Source organism: Rhinopithecus bieti, unplaced genomic scaffold, assembly GCF_001698545.2.
Source record: "Rhinopithecus bieti isolate Rb0 unplaced genomic scaffold, ASM169854v2 scaffold_35231, whole genome shotgun sequence".
NCBI classification, from domain to species: Eukaryota; Metazoa; Chordata; class Mammalia; order Primates; family Cercopithecidae; genus Rhinopithecus; species Rhinopithecus bieti.
The window spans coordinates 292,166-319,085 of record NW_016814955.1 but is presented as its reverse complement, the minus strand read 5'-3'; the positions used below and the strand labels follow the sequence as shown (position 1 = coordinate 319,085).

Below are 26,920 nucleotides of genomic sequence, written 5' to 3'. Positions count from 1 at the left end.
AGAATCATTTAAATCTTTAATGAAATAATGCTTTTAAAGGTGTGGTAGCCTTTTCTGCTTTATTGTGTAAAAAATAGCTTTTGTGTGTTTTCCTATGTTAAAATAAATAGATTAATCCAATATGTCCCCACTTTTCAAGTAAAGTTCTAAGTGCTTTTTGAGGAACAAATTAGTTCGGCAATCTTTTAGAAATTAGCATTTTGCCGTCAGACTGTGAAATAAGGCACAGTTCAAAGGCATTTTATGTTCTTCATGGTCATCTAGAATTTTTATTTGATTCCAGGTAACTTTGGACAATAGACATGATGAGATGTTTTCTCTTTGAATAAGTAACAGTTTAATTACATCACTGAAATAAAATATACTGTGGGCTTAATACATTGTAAATATTACAGAAGAAGTACTACTTTGCTATAGTAATTTAACGACTGAAGCTACATTTAATAACAATCTTACCAGTACTTGTACACAAAGTATTATACAGATTACTAACGAAGATTTTGCAGCAGTTGCAACAATGTTACCAGCTCAACAAACATCTAACAATACAATATTCTTCTAAGAGGAAAAGTAATAATGTTAGATTTACAGACAATAAAGAGTCATGTTTTCCACTTGAAACATTGGAAATAAATTTGAATCCAGATACAAGAAAAGGTTTCCTTTCTTGGGAACTCTGATCCCCAGTAGGCCTAGTACAGTCAATTTACATGAAGACAGCTTTTAAGATGCCACGGCAATGAAAAGAAACTCTCCCATCTGAAAATTACTGATTTGTAGGCCACTGCTCAAACATCTGACTTTTTAGAAACCCATTGACATACAATCAGCCCAAATCAGTAGATAGAATGTTTTTTTTCTATATTACAATAGGCATTGTTAACATTTCATCAAAAGGCCAGTGCAAGACAATTAATTGTTAATAGCCATTGCCCAGCATCTAGGAGATTTCAAAATATCATACAAATATACAGTTAAGAGTGTGAGAAATCTAATTGTGTGCATGATACGAGTGATCTCTTTTATGGACATGAAATGGCAGATATTAATCAACAGGACAGTAACTAGAGCGCTACTCATTCAGGGCCTAATTCTCATCTGGTGATTGGGCCTATTTCCTGCAGAGTGGGTTTAGGCAGCAAAAGGTCCTTGGCATTTAATACCAGAGAGACTTAACTCGAAGTGCCAGAGAGGCTTGGAAATCATCTCAAGTGTAGGACAGATGTCTACAGCATCTCCCAGATCCATATTCTTTCACATATATTTCATACAAAATAAATCAGAGGTTCCTCTTGGAGGCAGCCCTACTTGTCCAAAATGAAACATTCTAGGACTGATTCATTATGACTCTGAGAAAAAAAAAATGAGCAGGTTGGGAATTTGGCCCTTTCCGAAGACATGTGTGATGGTACAATGCATGGTCAGGGTAAGTACATCATCCTCAGAGGAAAGTAAGATACCTCTGATGTCAGACCTTATAAAACTTACTGAAATTTAAATCATGATTAAATTAATGGAGTTAATTATGGGGCTAATTAATGAGTGATATTAACAAATGGTCATTCTAATGAGTATATTCATTGGGGACAACATTTTCATCACTTGGGTTAAGAAATGATATGAAAAGTGTCAAAGTGAATCTAACTAGTTTTAAACCCTTTTAAATGAAGGTTGTGTAACATATGTGATGATACTTCACAGATATTTCTTAGAATATCAATAAGCACCAAGTTTAGTGCTGTCAGCCCCATTGTCCCTTAATTTATTATATATGATTTAGATCTTGAAAGCACAACACACTATAAAATCTACATCGCATACGCACAAATGCAGTTTCAAAAATGAATCCTGAAATTTTTCTACCATAACAAGAATTTCATCTCTACTAGCTCTTCATAGCTGTGAAAAGAGCATTGGTACTGCCTGGTGAGCTCTGAAACATGTGGATTAATATTCAGGATGATGCCGGACAAAAGACTGGCAATTCTTAAATGGAAACTAGACCCTGGTGAGTCTTTCTTGTAAATAATCTCTCCTCTCTTTAGAAAGAGATCTTACTAATCCCTCTAGCATCCTGAGCCTTCATCTGCATATGACAGAGAGGTAAAGTAAGGGAACCAGCAGGCAGATTCAAGGTGTGCAGATAGACAATGCAAAGTATCTCACAAGCCACATCCTGCCTTAAAGCATGAACTGCAAGAAGGGGAATTGCCCCATCATGCTGCTTGGGTATCTCGAGAGCCAGAAATCACCAGATAGATGCCAGCTCTCTACTTCACTTCAGACTATGCAGACCTTGGGGCCTTGTAAGAGTCATGTTTTATCTGTATAAGAAGAGATTGTAAATACAATTTGTCAGGGTTAAGTAGATTCTTCAGCAATATCATTCCTTACTGGAAAAAGGCCCAACAATGAGCACCCATGGCGCCATTAAGGAGTATGAGACCAGGGTGTAAGAAAGGAGCTGTGTTTATCTGCATGCTTTAGTGTATCATGCTGACCACGAGCAAACGAGAGGTCTGTTCCTTAGCCCAAACCTACCAAGACAGAGCTGGGTGCTCGGCTGTCACCAAGGGCATGTGGGCAAAGCACAGATGCAGTATATCTAGACCTCAATCCCAATTGTGTTGGCTCTTCACTGCCGTTTTGTGTCTCATCCACTGTCGGATTCAGCCTTTCTAGCCACATGGGCTGGGTGTGATAGTCCTACTTTAACGTGATATATATAGTGCATACTACCTACACACACAATTGAAAAATGTTACCTTTTTTTTGTTGTTTTTTAGAATTGTCTTCCTTTTAGTGACTGACATCTTGCTCAATATTTGGTGCTCAGAAACCAAAGTACTCTCCTTTCCCGGCAATAACACTATAAATATAGCCCTTACTTGCATGTCTGTCATTATTTCTTGCTAAACACTGGTCTTATGTAATTCCTAAAGGTCAATTTAGTAATACTTGATCCAATCTCTTAAGGAGGGATGGGGTGAAATTTTTGAATGGTTAGAGTCAGTATTTTTATCAGTAAGATTACAGGAAGAACTCAATTTTAGAAACTGAATCCATGTGCAAGAGTGCAGCAAGTGGTAACAGTTTATACTTGGTCACAGTTTTCTCACTTTATGACATTACTGTAACAGTTACAGGAGAGAAACACACATACACACATTTATATTCACACTCACACACAGTATAATTTTACTGATCCAGACAATACTTCTTTTCAATTAAAAAAAAAAAAAATGAAGACTGTTGTTTGGCCACCCAGGCATGAAATCTACTTAAACCTGGAATATAGGAACACAATACTATTCAAGTAAACAGCAACTGCACAGTGATAACAATACACATTAAGATTAACACATGCTGTCTTAAGAGATCCAGTAATAGCTAAAGACTAAAGAAAGTCAGAGATGTCGCTCAAAAAAGTCAATATGTTTTTTCTCTTCCGTTCTGATTATAATCCATTAGAACAGCTATAGTCCAGAAGATAATGTGTCTTCCTATGAAAATGCAGGGCTTATAAATTTTTAAGTATGAATGAATTCTGCTCAATATTTTGAAGTCTTCAAATTCTTCTTGTTGAGGTAACAGAAAAATAAATCTTTATGGTCATTTCAGTGTCAAAATTAAATAGAGATATTTGAAGAAATATTAAGGTTTATTTCTAAAGTTATATCATGGGCAATAATATAGAAAACAAGTGCTTTCGTTGACATATATCCACTGCTTGTCCATTGTTCTCATCAAAGTCTACCTTTCAGTTTTGCTGAACTAAACAAATATTAATAGCACATAATAAACACTGGTAACACATCTCACAGGACATAATACATTTTACAAAATATCTCTAGTGCTATAACTGTTGTAAAAATGGACATCTCTGATACTACGGACAGTTACATTTCACATTATAATGAAAGTTGTGGTTACAAAGGCATTACTCATTTGATGGCATTTTTCAATGGGTACTTAGACTTCCAATTGTGTAGCCAAAGGTTTCCCTCCTATTTCATTGAGACTTTGAAGGATCGTTCAGTCACTTAAGTAACAGGCTTTCTTCACTATAAACCCCTGGAGAATGGAGTTTGAGTACCTAAACTATGGAAACATTAGCAAACTGATAAGTGATCATGGTGACAATCACCTTTTCACTGAGCGTGGTAAACTTAAAAAAATATAACCGAGAAGACAATAGACTCTTCTAGATTTTGAGCTTAAAAAAAAAAAAATTATTTTCCTGTGCTGCCAGGGAGGCATCAGGCTCACAGAGCCTCGGCAGACGTGTCTGTGGACACAGACATGGTTACCTTGGCAATCTTGACCGTGCTCTTGATGCAGCTTTCTGCGGCCCTGTGAACACTGGCTGCGTTGTTTGCGTGTTTGTGTAGGCAGTCCGAGTCCCCCATGCTGTTATCCAGAGGCTGCGCAGTGCCTTCACAAGAGGGAAACATGCTCCGGAAAGCGTGTCGCAGGTCCTTACTCCTCAGAGCATAGATGATGGGGTTCACGGTGGAGTTCAGCAGGCAGAGCATACTGCAGAATGCAAACACTGTCTTAATGAGCTTGTTCATCTTCCCAAAGACATCATACACCATGATTGCAAGCAGAGGGCCCCAGCAGATGATCAACACCACCAGGATCAGGACCAGGGTCTTGGCTAACCTAATGTCCATGCGGGCTTGGTCCGGCCGGGTCACCTGTACCTTCCCATCCTCAGATGTGTGGATGATGATGCTCTTCTGGGTGCCACGCTGAATCATGCGGACGGCGTGGCTGTGAGCCTTCCAGAGAATGTACATGTACGCATACACGATGAACAGAAGCAGCACGCTGGTGACCCCGATCCAGAACATCAGGTAGGTTTCATCAATGTGTGGGAAAATGTCTGAGCAAACAGATTGCAGTTTCTCACAGTTCCAGCCCAGGAGAGGCAGCACGGCGATCACAATGGCTATGGTCCACATCAGGCAAAACGCCACCACAGCCTTGGGCCTGGTGACGATCCTCTTATAGGCCAGGGGCCTGTGAATGGATATGTACCTGTCGATGGCCGTGAGGAACAGGCTGCCCACAGAGGCAGTGAAGGAGGCTGTGACCCCACCCAGTTTGAACAGAAACACATTGCGGCTATCTTTGCGGTGGAACACATGGAAGTCAATGAAGCTGTAGACAAAAATGACGCTCCCCAGGAGGTCTGCCACCGCCAGGCTGCCGATGAAGTGGTAGGAAGGCCTGCAGCGGAGGCTGCGGGAGTGGAGGATGACACACAGCACCAGGAGGTTCTCCAGGACCGTGAAGGTGCCCAGCGTGAGGGACAGGACTGCAATGGCCAGCTGCTGGCTGGGGTTCAGGACCATGAAGCACTCTATGTCCATGAAGTTCTCCCCACACTGGATGTTCTCCTCATTCTCCTTGAAGGATGAGAGAGACTTGTTGTAAAATTCTGTAATGTTCACCTGGTCTGCTGGGACTAGCTGGGGGTTGTCTCCCGCAGTCATCTTCTCTTGGAAGGGACTTCCCCTAAAGGAAGTTAAAGGGAATTTCTGTGGGAAGTACCCTAATTTGGATGCCATGTCACCTTTGATGTCTTCGTACTGAATGTCATTTGAGCCCACGTACAGGAGGTCAGTGGTGATGGTGCGGAAGGTGGTATCTGCAAGGCCATCTAGGATCGACTTCATAACCTCAGTCTTTGATTAGGCTGAGCTCAAAATGACTGAGAAAGTGACCCCCAGGGGGCAATCCTAAGAGGAGGGAAAACAAATAAGCTGAATGGTGAGAAACAGGGAGAATAAAAACAAAGAGACACTATAAATGTGGCAAATGTACTGTCATGGCAACTCATTCCTGTCTTTGAACAGTAGGAGGTCAAGTCCTCATCAGATTCAGTCAGCAAAATGAGTCAGTCACTCAGAGAAAAGCTCCCCAAAGTTCGGGGATGGCATGACACACACCAGAAACATATGATCTTTTCATTATTTAAACCCTCTGTATTGAAGTCAGTGTGTGAATCCAGGAAGGCCCTCGAGGGCCTAAATGAAATGTTTCTTGGGGGCAAGGTCCATTTCATAGTCACATTAGGAAGTGTTTAGCACCTGGCTTCTCCTATCACATACACATGGTATCCCAGTGCTGGTGGGGCTGGGGAGAGCACTGATGTGTCACATGACCACTACTCTTGGAGACCTCACCTTGTCAGACTAATGAGACTAAATGTAAAAGGCAACCAAAGAATAAGACGGTGTAGAATCAAGTGGTGAGTTGTGTGGTCTGTGTGTTACATGTAGGGCGGGGAGCAGGGAGCTAGTGAGAACTGAGGAAGCTTGAGGCCATATGGGGAGAGCTGCTCCTCAAGACAAGTTTCTTCACCCAGAGAAGGGGAGGTCTGGACTGAGCCATGGCTGACATGAACTTCTAGGATGTCTACATCAAACAAGAAAAATGTCACAAAGACCAAACTTGCAATGAGGCGTATAGGAAGACTGAGTTGTGTTTTTTTGTTTGTTTGTTTGTTTGTTTTGTTTTTTTTGTTTTTTTGATACAGAGTCTTGCTCTGTCACCAGGCTGGAGTGCAGTGGTATGATTTGGGCTGACTCCAGCCTCCGCCTCCCCAGTTCAAGCGATTCTCCTGCCTCAGCCTCTCGAGTAGCTGGGACTACAGGTGCACACCACCGTGCCTGGCTAATTTTTGTATTTTTAGTAGAGACAGGGTTTCACCATATTGGTCAGGCTGTTCTCAAACTCTTGACCCCAGGTGATCCACCTGCCTCGGCCTCCCAAAGTGCTGGGATTACAGGCGTGAGCCATTGTGCCCAGCCAAGACTGAGATTTTTAACAGCAGGGAGAAGGACAATGGAGGCCTCCTGACAGCCTCCCTCATGAGCAGGTTGGTGACACAAGTGTGCCTGGTGACAGGAGACAGGCCGGAGAGTGTCCAAGGATTTCCATGTGAACAGCTAAGAGGAAAGGCCCAAACTTTAAGGCTCCTCAATTCTAAGCTAAGCAATTTGGTTTTATTTCAAAATAAATAGCCAGAGAACTGATCTTACTATTTATAAATCTTTGTTTAAAATATGGGCTATTCATTTCTTTAGTTATTTTAAAATAATTAGAAGTACAGAGTGGTATCTATAACAATTAAAATAATCATTAAAACAATATATTATTTGTTAATTGGCATTTGTTGTTCCTAAAACATATCACACTGTATGAGGTGGGGGGAGAGACAATATTTTAGAACAAATTTTTAACAAGTTGAACTAACAATAAATGAGTTATTAATTCAGAGACCCTATATATCTGAATTAATAATTCATTTATTCATGTATTAACAAATTATGGAACATCCACTATGCACTTGTATTATGTCTAGCTACTGTACTAGACACTAGTGTTGACAGCATCAAGAAAGAGTCCCTGCCCTTGCCCAGGCGCAGTGGCTCACGCCTGTAATCCCAGCACTTTGGGAGGCTGAGGTGGGGAGATCACGAGGTCAAGAGATTGAGACCATCCTGGCCAACATGGTGAAACCCCGAATCTACTAAAAATACAAAAAATAAAAGTAAAAAATTAGCTGGGCGTGGTGGCATGCCTGTAATGCCAGCTACTCAGGGGGCTGAGGCGGGAGAATCGCTTGAACCTGGAGGCAGAGGTTGCAGTGAGGCGAGATCATGCCACGGCACTCCAGTCTGGCAACAGAAAAACACTCTGTAAAAGAAAGAGTCCTTGCCTGCATGAAGGATATGGTCTAGCAGAGGAGGCAGGCAGCTGACCCAGAAATTAAAAGAAAGCATGGGGAGAGCTACTACTGGGAACATACAGGATGCTCTGAGGACACCCAGTCTAGAGGGCTGAAGGGGCTTCCCCAAGGAAAAGATATTTATGCTAAGAATAGATAGCATCAGTGTAGGTAGGCACAGAATACAGAGTCAATGAAAATAATTTTATTTAATACCCTAGTGCCATGATTCTTAAGAACAGTAATTGGGAACAGGCATAAAGTGCTAAATGCGGCCCACCTTCCCACATTCTGCCACCTCCACTTCCAGGATATCATCGCTGCTCACCAGAGTTAGGGCCCCTGCTTCCTCACCAGTTTTCCTGCCCTTCTCTGGTCCTGTTCCTTTTTGATCAATTGCCACACAGCTGTGGGGGCGATCTTCATAAATGTATGCTGATTATGTGACTCCCCTCTTTCAATCTCTTTGCCCTACAAACCAAATATAAACTTTCACGCAGTTTCCCTTTCAGGCCCAGGCCCTCCAGACATGCATGCAAGCTCGTCTGCCATCTATGTTTCCGTCCAGCTGAGCTCCTTTCCAATTCTGACCCTCAGGCTCTTGTCCTTAATCCTCTCCACATCCTGTCTCCCTAAACAGGATGGCTTTCTATCTCCCACCTACAGGATGAAGTCTAGTAAAAAGTTTCCTGTGATCTAGCCCCTGCCCACCTCTCCAATCTTCTTCTTGCCAGCCCTGGCCTTGCCACTTGGGCTACACCAGATGAATTTTAGTTCCATAAACACAACAAATTGACTGCTCTTCACCTCAGTGCTGTTGCTCCCATTGCCCCTTACACTCCTGCCTGGTCAACTCCTTCCCATCACTTTGATGTCACTTCTTGCCATTGCTCCCTGCTTCCCACGGTGATGAACACCCTCTCTGGGCTCCCAGAATACCCAAACAGAGTTCTATCATGGTACTGACCAGATTTTCTAATACTTCTTTATGTTTGCATCTGTTCCACTACTTCCTCCCACCCACTAGACAGTAAGTTCATTGAAGATCTTACTGGGGACTTTATCTTAGTATCTACTCAGCATTTAGTAGAATGTCTGACACACAGAAGAAGGTTCCAAATAAGCTGGTTGGTTGGATGTATGTATTTCAAAACAGAACAAAAACAAGAAGCTCTTTTCTACCCAAGGAACGGGAAGGATTCTCCCAATGCTGATAAAAAAAAATGATCACGTAACTTGAATCAAGGTATCTAGCCTGGAGAGCTGCCCAATCCAATTGTGGTAGAAATATGCTCCACTTAGGGAAGGTTATTAGTATTTTAAATGAAGCTGCCTATATAATTATCTAAACTCTCATGGAATGAGCTGTATGCAATAAGCAACTTTGGCTACAGAGAGGCAAACAAGACTATTGGCAATGCCATACCAAATGATGAACAGAGAAAGAGCCCTCAGCACTAATATGACAGGTAAGCCAAAAGGCTCCCTTAGCTCCTCCATGCTTGTGTAACCCTTTTACAAGACCACTGTAGCCTGTGACGGCAGTAGGAGGCACTGCCAAACTGAGGGCCCCGAATCTCCCATGGGTAACTTCTATCATCACTAAGAAAATTGAGGGTTTTTTTAGTCTGGGCTTCTGAACCGGTTCTGCACACCTCTCCTGCAGATGGGATTCTTTGTCATAGAACAAAGCAGATGGGAGCCATCACCTACCGGACCAGAGGCAGGAGCTCCAGGGTATAAGTCACACAGAGGCACCCAGTGTGCTGGTACAGTCTGCTAACGCCAATCAAGTCAGGGCAGTGTCTCAGGGGCAAAGGCTGGCAGCTACAGAAATAAAGGATGCAGAAATAAAAGACCAAAGGCCAACAGCCAAGCCAGTTGCCCAGTGCTTCCTGGCTCCTTTATCTAAAATATCTCCTGAGTTCCTAACCTCAGCCTGGCTCCAATGTTAACTCTTGAGTATCCTTAGGTTCCCCATTCATCTGTCTGTCTGTCATATCCTTTCTCATATCCTCACTTCTTCTAGAACAGGCTCTATATGTCCCACCGTTCAGCTATTTCTCAGGAGTCAACTCTTGCTCTTTGCAAACTTATGTTTGCTAAACAACGCCATTTACATATGGAAGTTTTCATCCATAATCAAAGGGACAACAGAAGACAGTCACAATATATGAGAGAGCTGCTCCTTACACGGTCCTGGCACATGCACAAACCTAGCTTTTGCCTTTCAACTCCCACCCATACTTAAACACCCAGCTTACTGGCCCTGACTTGCTGCTCTTTGAATATACCATCATACCTGCACACCTTCCTCCTTCACCTTGCCCCTTATTCCATCTGGATACTCACTTCCAAGCTCTCTGCCTACTAAACTTATCTTTCTAGGTCTGTGCCAACGCTACTTCCATGTCTGAGACCTTCCTGACCAGCCCCTCCCACTGGGCATAACTAGTTCCCCAGCTCATCCCTCTATTACAGGCCTTATCATGTCATGTAATCAAGAGTTCATATATTTATTTCCATAACTAGAATGAGATTTCCAAACACAGAATGGCATCTTTTTTTCTTAAGTGATTTACCAGCCTGATAGCATGATAGCAGAGAGTTGAGTTCCCACAGAAATGTTCACCTGAACTTAATAAAATGGCAGTTGAATTTTTATTAGGTGGTACCTTAACAGTGATTTGCATTAGCCTTTTTCTCAAAATCAGAGGACAGAAAAAGTAATTAATGCAATAGACATTTAGCCTGAAAACCAGAGTTTGAGCCTCTGTCTCCAAGTAGCTCCTGGGAGCCATTCTAGTTATCTTCCCATTCCTTACGCCATCTTCCCTCAATTAACTAACTCCCCCTTTACACTTTCCAACTGGAAACTAGTTTATCAGAAATTTTGATTGTCTTTATGTATTAGATATACAAGATTCAAGATTCAAAAGGCAAAGAAAGACATACAGAGAAAAGTCAATCTTTCTCATCCCTATATGCCAGCCACCTAGTTTTTTTCCTCAGAGGCAAGGAATAAGTTTCTTGTTACCTCTTCCAGAGATACTCCATGCATATTCAAACAAATACATGTATTTACTCTCTCTCTGTTTTCTTTTTAGCAAATAGTAACTAACATTATTATACATACCTTTCTTTTCCACTTAGAAGTACACATTGTGAACAGTTCCATATTAGTATATAAAACCTCTCTCTTCATCCGGCTGCCTTAAGGATCTGTTAGATGAATGTGACCAGCCTCCTACTAATGGAGGTTTAGGTTGTTTATCATCTTTTGCTATTAGAAATGATGCTGCAATAAATTGACTCCAACCACATCATTTTTCACGTTTGTAGTCTTTCTAGTCACCTGAGTTCCTAACTTGGACTTACTATGACACCTCCTCTCTCTTGACCTCTACAATCACGTAGACTGCTGAGTCTTGCTGATTTTCCTCTTTTAAGCATATAGAGAGAGCTTCTTATGGACGGATGATACTGAGCCTATTACATATGTCAATTCCCTTATTTCACAATGACCCTATGAAGTAGGTGCTATTATCCCCATTTTCAGATAAAAGGCACAGAGGGTAAGTAACTTGCTATCGGCAAAGCTAGTAAGTAGTAGAGCAAGGACTGCACCCAGATGAGGGCCACATTTCAAGCCCTTAATAGCACCATGTGGTTAGTAGCTACCATACTGGACAGTGCAGGTCTAGGACCCTTGCTTGTAACTTTTTTTGATACACCGTCTCTCTAAGCTAAGGCAGGGATATTGCCATCTTCCTTGTTTTCTTCACCGAGTCCAACCAGTCAAAGCACCTGGTCAATGGAATTAGGAGTTAGCAGACCAAGATTGGTGTTAGATAGTACTTGGGCAATCAGTCTTTCTAAGCCTCAGTATTTCATCTGTAAAATGGAGATGAGGATGATGACAATAATGCCTAAATCGCAGAACTGATCTGAAATTAAATGAAAATAAATGCATGTAAAACAGTGCCTGACACAAAAGTAAATCTTCAATGGGTATTATTATTATCATTACTTAGTATTATGGTTCTTTGCTATATACTAATTATACTGTAAGAATATATTATAATAATATAAAATGTACTAATTAGGTCTCAAGACTGTTCATTGCCTTAATTATTCAACCTTTTTTTGCCTCAGCACTTAAAACATGAAGCAAATAGTAGATACACAGACATGGGTGAGGGATAAGGAACCTTTATTGAATGTCTATGATATACAGCCATTTGAGAAACTTTACATATATTCTATCATTAAATTGTCAAAGCAACTCTATTAGGTGCTTATTTATAATCTCCATTTCACCGATGAGGAAATGGAGGCCATCAGATGTTAAGTAAATTGCCTAGACTATGATGGATTTGTAGATGAATCAAAGTTCCTCAGACTCCACAGTTTGTTTTTAGATTTTATGTGATGATTTCAGAATTAACCATAACTAGATTAAAGCCATTTTGCATCTTATATTTAAGTCTTCTGGACTCTTAGAAATGTAAATTAAGGCATTTTGCCAATAGTAATTAAGACTACCTGCTACTAAATCCCTATTTCCTATCAAAGCTCATCTAGGTAAGTCTGCCTACTTGCATGGCCCTAACGAGTTAAAATTTAGTCACTATTTGGAAGAGCTATAAAGCTTCTTCAGTGAAGACAAAGGATCGCATACCTTATTCCAGTAATGCAAAAAACATGTTTCTGTGACTTACTTTAGATTAAGATCACCGCAAGTGTGATCACAATTTCCCATTTTAATGCAACCAAGCACTCTCATTAAAACAAACTAGCTTGTTAAAATCTAAGCTAGGGCATGGTGTGGTTATATGATAATAGAGTAATTTCTGTCCAATATAAGCCAATTTAATTAAAGAATACAGTTAAAAATACACGGAATTCATGTAGTTCAAAGATCTCAGTAATGTCAAAATACTACTGTGCACAGGCTATTTTAACAGTTAATGGGATCATGGCAGGAACACTGCTCTCTGCATTTTGATAATTCTTTCCTTTATTTCTACATTTGGATTATTATAGTAATTTCCACCTTATTATGTTTTGCATCAACAGCTTTCTTTGAGAGTTCATTACTAATATGGGTTAGGCTTTGGGGGATGTAGCTGCCATTAATTTTGTTTTTGTTTGCTACTGGGAAAATCATAATTGGAAATTTCTAGCAAGATGTGTAGATGCACCTATTAAAGAAGCAGTTGGTTTTTATTACAGTTACGGTAAAAGAATGATTGAATGACATATAAGGGACTTTTCCTAGAATTCTGCCTTAAAAACATATAGCCAACATATTCTAACAGTGTAAGCTATATAAATCATGACTTCATAGTAAAGATAAAATATTTTAATGTGTTAAATCTATTATTTTAAAAAATCACTTCCATTTTTAGACTAATAATATCATCTATTCTTTTTGTCTATTTCTCTATATGCAAACCTGCCTCTCCACTACCTCCTTCCAAGAAAACCATATCTATCAGCTAGCAAGCTATGGTATCATCAAAGGAATTTTGTGGGTATGGCTGCTGCACAAAGTTTTTTTTTTTTTTAAATGTTTATCCAGAGTCTTTATTTTTATTTGTGTAACCACAAAGGGTTTTAAATGTTCCATGTGTTCTAGGCTGAAAACATTGCAGAAGTATTGGAAGGACTGGTGCTCCCTGATATATCACAGACTGCTTTAACCTACCATACTTCTCTGATATTCTAAGTTTCTAAGTGCTTTAAAGAGACAATGCCTGGCACAGTGTCTACACTGACAGGAGTCCAGGATGTCAAATGCAGAAGTTCCAGGCCCTTGCTTAACCTGTTGTTTTTCTACTTTGTTGGTTCTGTTGTTCGCTTGGCTGGCCTCATAAAAGAGCCTTGTGAAGAGCTCAAGAGAATGCAGGTTCCAGTGGATATATTTGTTGGTTATTTTCCATTCATTTCTGGGAACAAGTCTGTTTTCTACTAATTTGATCAAGAAAATACTGTGCTAATGTATTTCTCTGAAGTTAGTACGGGAAATTTTAGTTGACTCTTATAACTGCATTATGTCTAAGTCATGTTGTCAATATACATGGCAGATGCCATAGGCCAACATCATAACTGGATGAATGATGTTTCCACTCCAGTTGAATGTGCAATGAGTCTTTTCTAACTCTTACCTAATCATTTGAGTTTTGGAATTATTAAAGAAGCTTGGTCACTTTTCCCTCATCTTCTACAGCAAAGTGAAATGATTGATTGACTTAATTATCCTGATAATTCAGGCAAAAATACATAATCTTTCTTTCTTATATTAACGTCAGCTCCTTTTCCTACATATGAAAGAAAATTCCATTATACTGGTAATGCTCAATTGGCTCTCATACCTTCAGTTCTTCATATACTTTGTAACATAAAATAGAAGTTATTTAATGCACCATTTTCTCTAGTCTATTCTTTACTAACACTATATGAGTGTTACATTTTTCATAAAAATGTATCAATTGATATGAACTTAAGACATTAAGAGACTTATAAGACTGTATTAGACTGTACTTCTGTTCAAATTTGATGTGAAATACGCCAAAGATTTCACATTTAGAGGCTAGTTAAAACAATTTCAGGGCTCAAGAAAATGATGTCTTGTAATTTCCTTGGGTTAGACACTATGTGGTGATGCTAAAACAAAAAAAAAGCCTCTTGAATTAATGATACAAATAAAATCATTTGTTGATTTGTATAACAAATTCCATTTACTATTTAATTTTGCTCTTCTGTTTAGCTGTTTCCTCCGATTAAGAGTGCTTTGGCATTTTTCTTGAGAGAGAGATCTTTTCTACATACTGGGTAAAGAAAGTAATGATTTTTTTTTGTTTTTTGAGATGGAGTCTCGCTGTGTCACCCAGGCTGGAGTGCAGTGGTGTGATCTTGGCTCACTGCAACCTCCACTTCCTGAATTCAAGTGATTCTCCTGCCTCAGCCTCCCAAGAAGCTGGGATTACAGGTGCACGCCACCACACCTAGTTAATTTTTAAATTTTTAGTAGAAACAGTGTTTCACAATGTTGGCCAGGCTGGCCTTGAACTCCTGACCTCAAGTGATCTGCCCACCTCGGCCTCCCACAAGTGCTGGGATTACAGACATGAGCCACTGTGCCCGCCCGGAAAGCAATGATTAAAGCAGCCTTCCTCTAACAGAGAACATGCAAAGTTTTCAATTAAGTAAAAGCCATGGCCATATTCAAAATACTCTATAAAACTGTCTTTATCTTGCATATGAGATTTGGTCATTAAAAGAAGGTGATATATTATTCTGGTCCACAAAATGTGTAGAAGCTAGTAAATAGGCTCTTACTTTTGCAGTTCATTATCAAGGAGTACATAGCAAGAGTGAAAAGTATGCTACATGATATCCAATTGTGCAGCACACCTTTCACAGTTTCTTCTCTCTTCATCTATCAATGAAGGCATATTTTCTCTTTGAGTCCAAAAGCATACAAATTAAGTCCAATTAAAAGCCAAGTCTTATTTCTCCAGATTTAAATCTGAGAGAATTTGGGTAAATGCACAATAAAGAAAATCCTAATTTCCAAATATTTTCATTTAAGAAACATTTAAACTTTTATTATATGCCAGTCATGGAAAAAATACATTATTTTTCCTTAATATTTACATGAAGTGGGTGCTATTACAATCTCTATTCCACACATTCAGAGAGAAAAATGCTTTACCCAAAGTCTCTAACTAGACGGGGCACAGCTGGAACTCTGAGTTCCAAGAACTATTTAATAAGATACCCTTTCATTCATTTACAGGGAAGAAGAGTTGGTTTGGGAGAAGGTACACATTATCTAATGTGCACATGATAATGTTACACAGTGAACAACTAAAATCTGAAGGAATGATCTGTTGACAGCAAAAGGGCTGCCCAAAGCACTTGCAAGTCATCTTTGCTCCACGGTCTTCAGGAACAAAGTATGCCAGTTAACTATAGGCTATAAATCCTAACTCTGCATTAGCACCTTGTTTGCAGTCACTGGTGCTCATGGCGGTAACTGGCAAATAAAACCTAAGTCATTTTTGCCACTATTTTGAAAGTAAGGGAAGGTAGTTTTTGGCTTCATTAGTCAATTGTCAGGAATATAGATAGTAATGACACTTTCCACAACACCAGCGGGACATGAAGAGGGCACCTTCTTTATGTCTGTATGAGACATGCTTATTAGTAAACGAAACCTTCACACATCCATTCCCTATATGGAGAAATTCAAACACTCAGAATCACTCAACTTCCCACCATGAGCCATGTGGTCTTCTTAGACCAGGGAGAAGAAGACTTCTGTGGCCCATTCCTAAGTTTCTGGCTGGAATCAGGTAGACAAATTACATAAACCCTGCATCATTTCTTGTTCCAACAAATGAGTGACCGTTACCATCTCCTGGTGCCCAGTGGATGTAAAACTGAGTTACTACAGCAATGTGGCTGATAAAGTTATAGGCCTTCAAATGTTAGATTTAACACATTTTTATTGGGCATACAGTCTGTGCCTAGGATTGTGGACATTATATTCTAAGATATAACATTTTCTGTGACAGATGACCCCAAAATATGTCCATGCTTCACACCCATGTAAGCGACATAGGTCAGGACAAGAAAGCAAGGGAAATGGTTCTCCCCTCCACCCTCCACCTCGAATACAGCCCACCCTTCTGTCTTCCTTTTCCTAGCTGAAAGAGTAGAATAGGTTATAAAAACATATAAAGGGAATATATTTAATCATCAGATAGTATTGGGCTGTGTAAATTCTCTTTCTCTATATGCTTTGAGGTTTTCTCCCAGGAGAGGTGATGGGCATTGCTGAGCCATCCTGTAGTTGTCTTCATTGTGTCTAAACCCTTCAGACCATGAACACCTTGAGAGCTGGGAACTATAGGTCCTCTGCCTGGCACAGTGCCTGGCACAGAGTAGGTATTCAATACCTGTTTACTACGTAAATGTTGGTATGCATCAGCAACATGGAAGATCCAATGTAACAGAACAGCTTTTAACCATGGACAGTTTTTTCTGGCATAAAGCCACCTGATCATGAGGGCATTAAACCTGAATCTTGGTCTCATACAAACATCCATCTGAAAAGTGTCCAAATGGGAAAATTACATTAAATCCATCAATTATTTACCCCAGGATCTCTTATTTCAGTATCACATAGAAATAATATTGATGGCAAGTGGAAGTTATGGGCTAAGATCAGGTATTTACTTTTTATTCCACTTCTTGTTCAGCCTGAGTATATATTATGAACTGCAAAGTTCAGCCGCATAACAATGACATATCAAGAGGTCTTTTGTGACATGCACAACCTTGAATGAATCTTAATTATATGCTGTTGATAGACCTTTAAAGACAGTATATGAAATTACTGTTATAATGGACTTTTTTCTTCCTTCAAATGCACGTTATTATTCATTTATGTTCCCAAATGAGTTTCTCCACTTGCAAGTGTGTTTCTAAAACAACTTCTCAAGAGAAGTCATATGAAAATTCAACCACTAGATGGAGTGGCTTTTATAAGCCCTCAGAAATCAATTTGTTATTCTATTCGGTGGACATAGTTCTTGCTTTGGTTGAGCAACTTCTCCTCCTGCTACAACATTTTATGTATTTTACAACTGAATTAATTAAAATACAAATAGGAAAATATGTTATGGAGAGTTAAAATGGGTTATTACTACTGCCTACGAAAACTAAATTTCTAATTACTTTTCTGAGGCAAAAAGGCATTGAGAAAATTTAATATATTGATAAAAATTAATTTTGAACATTTGGAATTCTGCCTCAAGAAAGTAATTAAGAATGAGAAAATGAAAGCAGTTCTACCTAAAACAAATACATTTATACCAAGAGATGTTAAAAGTAAGAGGGGTGGTCTCAGGAACCCACAATCAATATTAATAACCAACTCATTCTATTTTATAAAATATTCAGCTTTCCAATTTCCAAATATGAAATCATCACCACCGGTCCTAACTCTGTGACGAAAAGAATGGAAAATTAATCTCCTATTATTGTAGGGACTAAACTGGAATACTTAACAAGAGAAATGAATCTTGGTTCAAATATTCATACAAATTGAGGACATCGTGACTTTCTAAATAAATTCAATTTCCTTCCTATTCATTCTCTCACTATCTATTTGTAAGTAAGTTTTTTTTTTTTTTTTTTTTTTTTTTTTTTTTTTGAGACGGTGTAGTCTCGTCTCTGTCGGGGCTCAGGCTGGGACTGCAGTGGGATCTCAGCTCACTGCCATTAGCTCCGGGCCTCTCCGGGTTTCATCGCCCTATTCTCTGTCCTCAGCCCTCCTGTTGATAGCTGGGTACTAGGCGCTCTTCCGCCACCTCGGCTCGGTTAGTTTTTTTGTTTTTTAGTAGAGACTGGTTGGTTTTCACCCGTGTTAGGCCAGGATAGTCTCGTATCTCCTGACCTCGTGTATCCTGCGCCCGTCTCGGCTTCTAGTGCTGCCGGATGCTGGGATTACAGGCTTGAGCCACCGCGCCCGGCCTTAAGTAAGTTTTTATTATTGTGTAAATCCAGGGTTTCCTTCAGACATTATTTTAAAAACTAGGTACTTATGTATCACCTACTTTAGTTGAAATGTTTAGGAAATTTTCTGTGTGTGCTAACAATGTAAGACATAAACAGAAAAATATGCTTTCAAGATGTAAATAATTACATACAAACAGAACTGGAAGAACGAGGTTTCAGTAGCAATGCAAAATGTGCTTTGGAAATGTAGTTGTGATTAAGAAGTATGTATGCAAATTGGATGCAAGTGCAGAATTTTTATGCCATTGAAACCATGAGGCTGTTCTATTGTGTTCATTCAGGATGGAGCCCTTCTTAGGGTTTGTGTGATACAATTAAGAATTAAGAGATTTCAGGAACTGAAAAGTGTTCAGAAACAGGGATGTGAACATAGTGAATTAGTAAATAAGACAGGTACTAATGGGCTGGAAAGTATAATGCACATCTGAAAGACCAGTCTGAGAAGTTACACAACGGTTTATAAGTGCACGCGGAGTTAGTCTACAGGTCAGTGGCTCTCAAAGGGTGGTCTCCCAACCAGAAGCATCAGCAGCATCTGGGAACTTATAAGAAACACAGATTCTCAGGATCCAGATCAGATCTACGGAAACAAAAACTCTGGGGCTGGGGTACATCTCCATTCTTAGCAAGGCCTTTAGGAGATTCTAGCACATTCTGATGTTTAAGATCCACTGTGAAAGATTATGGAGACATATGAAAAGGACTAAATGAGAAGGGGAAGTAGATTTAACCTTTAAGAAGAACTAAGGTTAAATAAGAAGAAGGAATATTCTATAAGTATAGGTTTTTAGATCATTGAAACAGATTGCTACGGGAGCCAGCTCAAGATAAAATAACCTCCCACAGAAGATCTGTATAACCAAGGTATTCCTATTTGGAATAGAATAATGTCATTTAGCCAGAAAACAAGAATTAAGAGTGGAGAACCTCTCCAGTTTTTTTTAGTCTACAATTCAGGGCTTCTCTGGACTTTTCAGGAAACATTTTATGTATTTTGTCCAGCAAAGGAAAGTGGCTTCAAAATGTAATGTGCACTGATATAATATACAGATATATATTAAGAACTCCACACCATTTTCTCCTAATTCTACTTACAAAGGCTATGCAAAGCTTTATGGGATTGCTAAGCCATTTCCTTCACCACCACTGTGAAGGAACCCATGATTACTGAGCATAACAAGAAAAACCTAAAAGTAATTAACATGTCAGCTTATTTCTTTTAAGCTGGAAATACTTGTTTCTGCTCTTCTTTTTCCCCAAACCATAAAATACTACACCTTAAGAGATGAACCCAGGAAAGAACAAACTAAAATGAAAATTTTGCTGTAGGCTCAAGTAATACAGATCTACTGCAAATTATTTTACAGAATTACTCTGGTAATTATGCAATTTACACTTCTTATAGTGGACATATTTCAAAAATACCTAAAAGTTACAAATATTTAGAAATATATCCCAAGGCACTTAAATATATGACTCTGGGCAAACTGTTCTCTCTCTAATTATTTTGTCAATAAAAATGGACCAGATTACTCACAATTAGTTATTTTAGCTGAGGACTATAAGAATTCAAAGATTTCTCCCTTTTTGTTTATAAGACATTAGATGTCATTTCCAAAAGTAGCTGTGTATCTTCCAAAGTCAAATTCCCACATATGCAGAGACACAAAATTCTTTGGCTAATCTTGCACTTATTTTAGTTATATGTTAAATTGTCTGGCTTTCGTTTTTCACATGCATACTGCCTGCTCACCACAACTTGTACAAAAGCTAAAGAAAATATTTAGCAAATTCTGGTAGCAATGCATTTCAGTGAGCTAAAAATTGGATCCATTTAGCTAAACACCATGGGATAAACCAAAATACTCAGGTCATAGTGGCATTAAGTCCCTCGTATAAAGAATAAACAAATTTGATTTATTTTTAAATATAGGTGAGTTAAAAGCAAACACAAGTGACAATGGTCTAGTACCTAAATGATGTTTTTTTTTTTTTTAAAGATCAACAATTATATTGGTTAACTTGCTATATTAAAAACATCATTTTTTAGGCCGGCCATGGTAGCTCATGCCTGTAATCCCAGCACTTTGGGAGGCTGAGGCAGGCGGATCACTTGAGGTCAGGAGTTCAAGACCAGCCTGGCCAACATGGTGAAACCCTGTCTCTACGAAAAATACAAAAATTAGCCAGGCATGGTGGCATGAGAATCGCTGGAACCCAGGAAGTGGAGGCTGCAGTGAGCCGAGATTATGCCACTGCATTCCAGCCTGGGTCGACAGAGTGAGACTATTTCAAAATAAATAAATTAAAAATAAATAAATAAAAACATCACTTTTAGCTTCTTGACCCAAAGAAATCAATGTTATGAATTATTAGTACAAGTGTCCGTATAAGTAGAAATTTATTTAAAACAAACTTTAAAAATGTTTTTTTTTCTTTTTTTTTGTTTTTGTTTTTTGTTTTTTGAGGCAAAGTCTCACTCTGTCACCCAGGCTGGAGTGCTGTGACGTGATCTTGGCTCACTGCAACCTCTGTCCCCTGGGTTCAAGCAATTCTCCCACTTCAACTTCCCGAGTAGCTGGGATTACAGGGACATGCCACCATGCCCGGCTAATTTTTGTGTTTTTAGTAGAGACAGGGTTTCACCACGTTGGCCAGGCTGGTCTCGAACTCCTGACCTCAAGTGATCCACCCGCCTCGGCCTCCCAAAGGGCTGGGATTACAGATGTGAGCTACCTCGCCTGGACTAGAATTTGTTTTTTCAAAAGCATGTTAGAATGTATCACCAACTTGAATGTAACACTCCTTAAAACTTCACTCAATTTTCGGGACTCATATTGATTCCAATTTTCTTCTCTAAAGTTATGATTTAAAAGAATGAATAAAGAAATGGTGAAGGAAAGAGGGGGACCCTCTCATTTAAACATAAATTTTGAAAACGTAATTTCATAAATAATTAATTCAAATAAGAGTGGAAAATAAGACATTAAGTAGCAAAATATTGTATTTTAGGGAAAAATTATTTGCCATTTGTGTTGACAGAAAAGGCAAATTAAATTCTTGCATTCAAAAAAATGCAAAATGTATTTCTGGAAACATTCAAAAATATAGAATATTATGCAATAGCATAATGGGTTAAAAAAGAGTTTGCTCAAAAACAATGGTTTCCATCTAACCAGTCTCTACATATTCAAAAACAAAAGAAAACAAAGCAAAGAAAGCAAAACTTTGAAAGCTTTCCTAAAGTGCAGGTGTGAACATTTCTCCAGCTGGGGCTAAAATAGAATTCATAGTATTCCCAGAACAACTGCGATGACTCTGCCATGCCCATTTGCTCGGGTTTTGGGAGTAAACAATTCTTCCCTCAAAAACCCATGCAAACTACGAACCTCAAGAATTTTATGATGATTAAGTTATTAGCTTAACCTGTCCAAGTGAAACTTTTAAATTAGAGGTTATCCATTATTAATTAGTCTATATGGAAAATACTTCAAATATATGGAAAATATCAATGGAAACCAGATCAAGAATATATTTATACATGCAACTAACTGTCCTCTAAACTATTATAAAAAATGTACTTTTTTTCATTATGAGGCACCTTGTTTAATCAAGAAATATAACCCAGGAAAGCTTTTAAAAAATATTTTGATAATTACTAAAATATTTTGATAATTACTAAAAGTAATTACACTACTTTATGTCATGACTTTGACCTCTTATTACCAATATGTATTAAACATACCTCTTATCCATGTGAGGAAGTTTGAGATGGAAGTTGCTCTAACACCAAACAATTTCAAAAGTAGCAAGAGAGGTGACAGGGTCCGCTAAAAATCACTCACCTTACAAACCTGCCCCCCTAACAAATTTCCTGTAGTTTTAACTCACTTGTGGTAACATTGTAATGTTATATAAAAAATATAACTCTCTTAATATGCATTCTGAGATGTAGTAATAACCTTCTGTATTTTCCTCCAACTTGTATAGCCCTAATTTCCAAAAAAATAATAACTAAAAGGATTGGCTAAAAAAAAAAATGTCTTAAACCCATCAGTAGTCATGATAAAATTATAGTCAAATGTGGTGATGCTCATCCTGGTATATTTGCAAGATTCTTAGAACACATGGCACTGGCACGGATTTCCACCTATCCTGGAAAACAAGAACGGCCTTGTTTCCATTCAAGGTGGATATCTGTCTGCTTTAACTCTTCAGTGTCCCTCTGCACAGCTGCGTGAATGCGGACATTTCCCCAAATTTGTAGTATTTATTTAAAATCAGAATTATATGTTCAAATGTGTAAAGGCAACATATTTAAATTTTTATTTCAGTCATGATTTACATCTATAAAAATGTTTATACATGTAAATAAAAGTGTGTTTATATGTCCCGTTGTCCAAAATTATGCAATATATACTTTGATAGTATACATATATTCTGGGTGAAGTTATTGCTTCTTTTAATCCAGGAAACATTTTGGAAAAATCTGAATTTATAGAGTCAATCCAATCTAATCTAAGAAAATACAGTGAATTAAATGCTTATCAAAGCATTAAAGAGCAATTCAATGGCAAAGAGCTGAATCCCCCAAGTCCCCAAAAATAGCATTCAGGCAGCTATAATATCAAGTTACCATTTCTCTGAGAATAGGATTAGGAAAGAACTGGAGAGTCAGGGAAGAAAACATGAAGTTAAAATATTGGCAACACAAAGTATATAAACTGATTTTGATTTCTTCTTATTCTTTGAGTTCTCTACCAGTCTTCAGTATATAAGAGAAAATCAGCAAAGAAGGCTGCCTCTCAAAATATAGATATGCAGTATGTAAACCTGGCTCTAGCACAGTCTTTCAAACAATGTTGGGTCCAGGTTGTTTTAGAGCCAATAGCAGAATTATAACTCATTTAAACCCAAAGCCTGGTTTCGCTCAAACTATTTGTCAGTTCAATTAGAAAATGATAAATACAAAAATAGAAGAAACAGACTTACACTGGTGGAGGCATGACACCCTTTGCAGCAGGGAATGAAAGGTCTTATCTATGTTCTTTATGAACTGAGCTAATATGGAATTTGGTAAGTAAGATGCAGCCTGTCCTTTAGGTTACTGCCTGTTATCATGCTTTAATTGCTTTAATTAGCATTTAATTCACTGCATATTCTTAGATTAGACTGGATTAACTTTATAATATAGATCAATTCAGATTTCTCCAAAATATTTCCTGGAATAAAACAAAGAATAACTGTCACTCACAATTCTTATAAATTCAAGAAGCTATAACCAAATCTTTCATTTTGCGAATTATGTGTCATTAGGTATTTTCAAATTCAATTTGTTACTCTTGTTTTTGCAGCATTCCTGGATAGCTAGTTATGGGAAATAATCCCTTATTAGGCCAACTGTTTTCTGGTAAGAAACATTTGGTAAGCGTGGTGAACTATAAACTGCTATTATAAATTCCATCTCATAATAGTTTATTCTTACACAGCAAAGTATTTGAATTCTAATTCCAAACACTAATATGCAAGACAACCAAGGAGCCTGTCTAAATTTCCCGGTGGTTAATGTTAATTTTGAGTCAAAGCAAAGAACAGTGTTACACGACTGTTTTGAAACAGTTTCTCAGGCTTTACCTTAGTAATTAATAAGCTGACACTGCATACTAAACACTTATCAACACAATCAATGGGGCTGCTTCCTTCTTTGGAAAACAGGTAAACCGAATCAAAGAGTTTTCTTTCGGAAGAGGCTGAAATATGCCACAAATATAGTGGTTCTTTTGAAGAATTTCATTCCCAGCAGTTTCATCTTGGTAACATTTAACAATTTCACTATTTTACCATTTTGAAATGCCAAAAGAACACACTGATCCTGCAGCTAGGCTTATTAGAGAAGAGCAATCTCACAGGCAAGACAGAGAGGAACATGGTCCACTGGGAAATGGGTAACAGAAAAAGACAGAAAACAGTGGATAACAAACAAAGCCAAGCACTACTTCAATGTGAGATCTGCTTTTCATCAGAATTTAAAACTTTACACACTAAATAATAATCACTTATGGCTTATTTAAGGTTCTAGTCATAACATTCTTTTTACATATACATATATTAATGCTATTAAAATTCAGGGGCATGAATATCTAATTTGCTTTCCTAACAACGAGTATGCAAGCACAGTCACTTTATTCTTGAAAGGCCAGAATTGAGCATTTCCACCTTGTGGCATCATTTTATCCCCATGGACACTTAGAAACACAATGAGACCTCTCCCCATCAGACACTTGATACATACCTCAGCCAAGAGCGCTCCTCGCCTGGAGTGGGAGACATCTTTGAAACAAAAAGAGTCGGTTTACAGTAAGTTCTCCTGATAAGCTAATATGGATTAGTTTTATAAAACCATGTCCAATATCAAACCTATTGCCCCACTATGGTAACTGTCACTGAGCCTACAAATAAGTGCCTGTAGTATGCAATGTTTAAAATTCTGGAGTTGCATGTCTTCTGCTCACGTATGGATGTAATAAGAAAATAATTTGTCTCACTTAAGAAACTCTACATGGCCTTTTATTTTTATAAAATTGCTCTTAACTGAGTTAGAGAGCGGGGAGGGGGAGGAGTACCAGGGAAAAAAGGGACAGAGAAAAATCAATCAGTGTATCTTCCCTTGCAAACTGTCAGTAGGGTAGGATTAGAAAAGCAACACTTGAAATCAGATAAAGTCCTACCGGAACCTTAAAGGTTGGTTGCTCTGAGCTTCTCAATATTCTGCAAAATAGACTGATGTCAATGGTGACCCCACTAATACTCGGTGTCCACTGAGTTTCCTCTAAGAAATTGCATTTTCCCCTTTGTTCAAAAGATATTAACTTGGTAATAAAAATGAGGAGAAGTTATGGGCCCCATAGAGATATATTTCAACACCTTTAAAACCAGTAAATCTGTTCTAATCTCTTATTGGATTACATGCCCGAGGAGGCTTAATATATCAAGAAATCAACAACAAAGGCAAGAACAGCACTTATTTGGAGGAAAATAAAAAAAGATGGGAGGCAAAATGATTAACACGTTACTAAACATTTTGTTTTGTTTTCTCATCTGTTCAATTTTAAATCTCTGAGAGACAATCTATTAAAATTAGAAACATGCATGTTGCTTTTAAACTTTCAAATGACCAAATGACAGTTTCTCACGTCTATTACAGCAAACATATTTGTATTTGAGAGGTGATCCGTTTATGATTTGCAAGCCTTAACAAGGAATGTCTTTTAAAAATGTAACATTAACTTTAGTCATCTAACGGCTAGTTCTGAGTGAAATGGCTCCATCAACACTCAATTTTAGGTATTAGTTACATGGACATTTGTTTTTCCTCAGAGCAGTGGTTCCTGTAGCTTTTTCTTTATCAAAAGTTTATTATTTGACATACATCTCTTTATATGACATTTACTGTTTTACATTAGTCAGTTTCTAGGTTTGCAGCAGAGATCGATGTATTTCCCTGGGAAGACTTAGTAGATAATATGGTTTATAGACATTCAGCACAACTCAAGCGCCCGTTTTTCAAACATGCACATTTACACATTTTCTACAAACAGACATCAGTGCATACAGAGCCAGGTGCACACATATTCAATAAATAGTAAATGGTAGAAATCTCCAGAAGTAGCACAAATCACAGTTAACAGGCTGGGGCCATACAGCTAAGTAAACACCGACGCACGATTCGCTCACACGGAATAAGAACTCCACGAAGGACACTTGGGGACCACACTGGTCATACCCGAGGGGGCGGGAGGCGGAAAAAGTATTTCCAAACGCAACTCTGCTAGGTCTTACCCTTCGCATCCCCTGGTCCTTGGGACAGAAGCTCCCTTGGCACCTCTCGCCCAGCTCAGGGACTGGTTGTCCGCTAGAACGAAATGTCCCCCACTGACTACGGAGAGCTCTGCAGGGAGCCGAGGACCCCGCCCGGGCCAAGGGAAGGCGCTGGCGCCGCGGGAGACAAGAAGAGGCGGAGGCGGAAAAGAAGTGGAGAAGCAAGGGATGGCAGAGGGAGTAGCGTGCGGGAGGCGGCGCCGGCGCCGGGCTGCTGGCGAGGCGGGGTGGGGTGGAACGGGGTGTGCCTCCGGCGGGCGGTCAGCAAGTCAGTCAGTCCGCGCGCCGGCGTCCCGGTCTCCAGCGCCCGCCCGCGACAGCGACTGGGACTGGCGCCCCGCTGCTCCGACCGCCGGCGAGCCTCGCCCCTTCCCCGGCTCTTCACTGGGTCCTCCCGCGAGCCCCGCCTGGCCCGGCGTGGGGCCGCCCGTCTTCGCCAGCCTGGGCGCCCGTCGCCTCGTCCCGCTTGCGCGGTCCCTGCCTCTCCCTCCGCTCGCGCTGTCTCTGGCTCCCTCTCGCTCCAGTCCCATTTATGAAGCGCGGTCCCATCACGTGTTAATGAGCCTTTGTCCTGCCCTGGCAGCGGCGGCGGCACAGACCCCGCCGAGGGAACTGCGCGGGGAGGGACCTGCGCGCGGCGCCCGCGGCTCCAAACTTTGCTTGGCACTGGGGACCCGCCGCGTCGCCAGCCCTGGGGCCAGAGGGGAC

General features: G+C 39.3%; 1 protein-coding gene across 5 annotated transcripts; it reads right to left on the bottom strand.

Moving 5' to 3' along the window:
• Positions 1 to 239: 239 nt before the first annotated feature.
• Positions 240 to 26,419, bottom strand: CNR1 (cannabinoid receptor 1). 5 transcript variants are annotated; one of them, XM_017852776.1, is made up of 4 exons: positions 26,174 to 26,271; positions 9,455 to 9,568; positions 5,582 to 5,747; positions 240 to 5,414 (listed from the first exon to the last, which is right to left on the bottom strand). In XM_017852776.1, exons 3-4 carry the CDS (start codon positions 5,666 to 5,668, stop codon positions 4,266 to 4,268), a joined length of 1,236 nt encoding a protein of 411 aa, XP_017708265.1. In that variant the 5' UTR covers positions 5,669 to 5,747; positions 9,455 to 9,568; positions 26,174 to 26,271; the 3' UTR covers positions 240 to 4,265. The 5 variants fall into 5 exon arrangements, with proteins under 5 accessions (XP_017708265.1, XP_017708262.1, XP_017708261.1 ...); XM_017852773.1 differs by adding an exon at positions 24,627 to 24,664 and having other exon boundaries at positions 240 to 5,747; positions 26,174 to 26,263; XM_017852772.1 differs by having other exon boundaries at positions 240 to 5,747.
• Between the last annotated feature and the right edge of the window lie 501 nt (positions 26,420 to 26,920).

Bases quoted from the DNA above. Each gene is read 5' to 3' on its own strand.
- CNR1 (XM_017852771.1), bottom strand. From the start codon at position 5,684: ATGAAGTCGATCCTAGATGGCCTTGCAGATACCACCTTCCGCACCATC.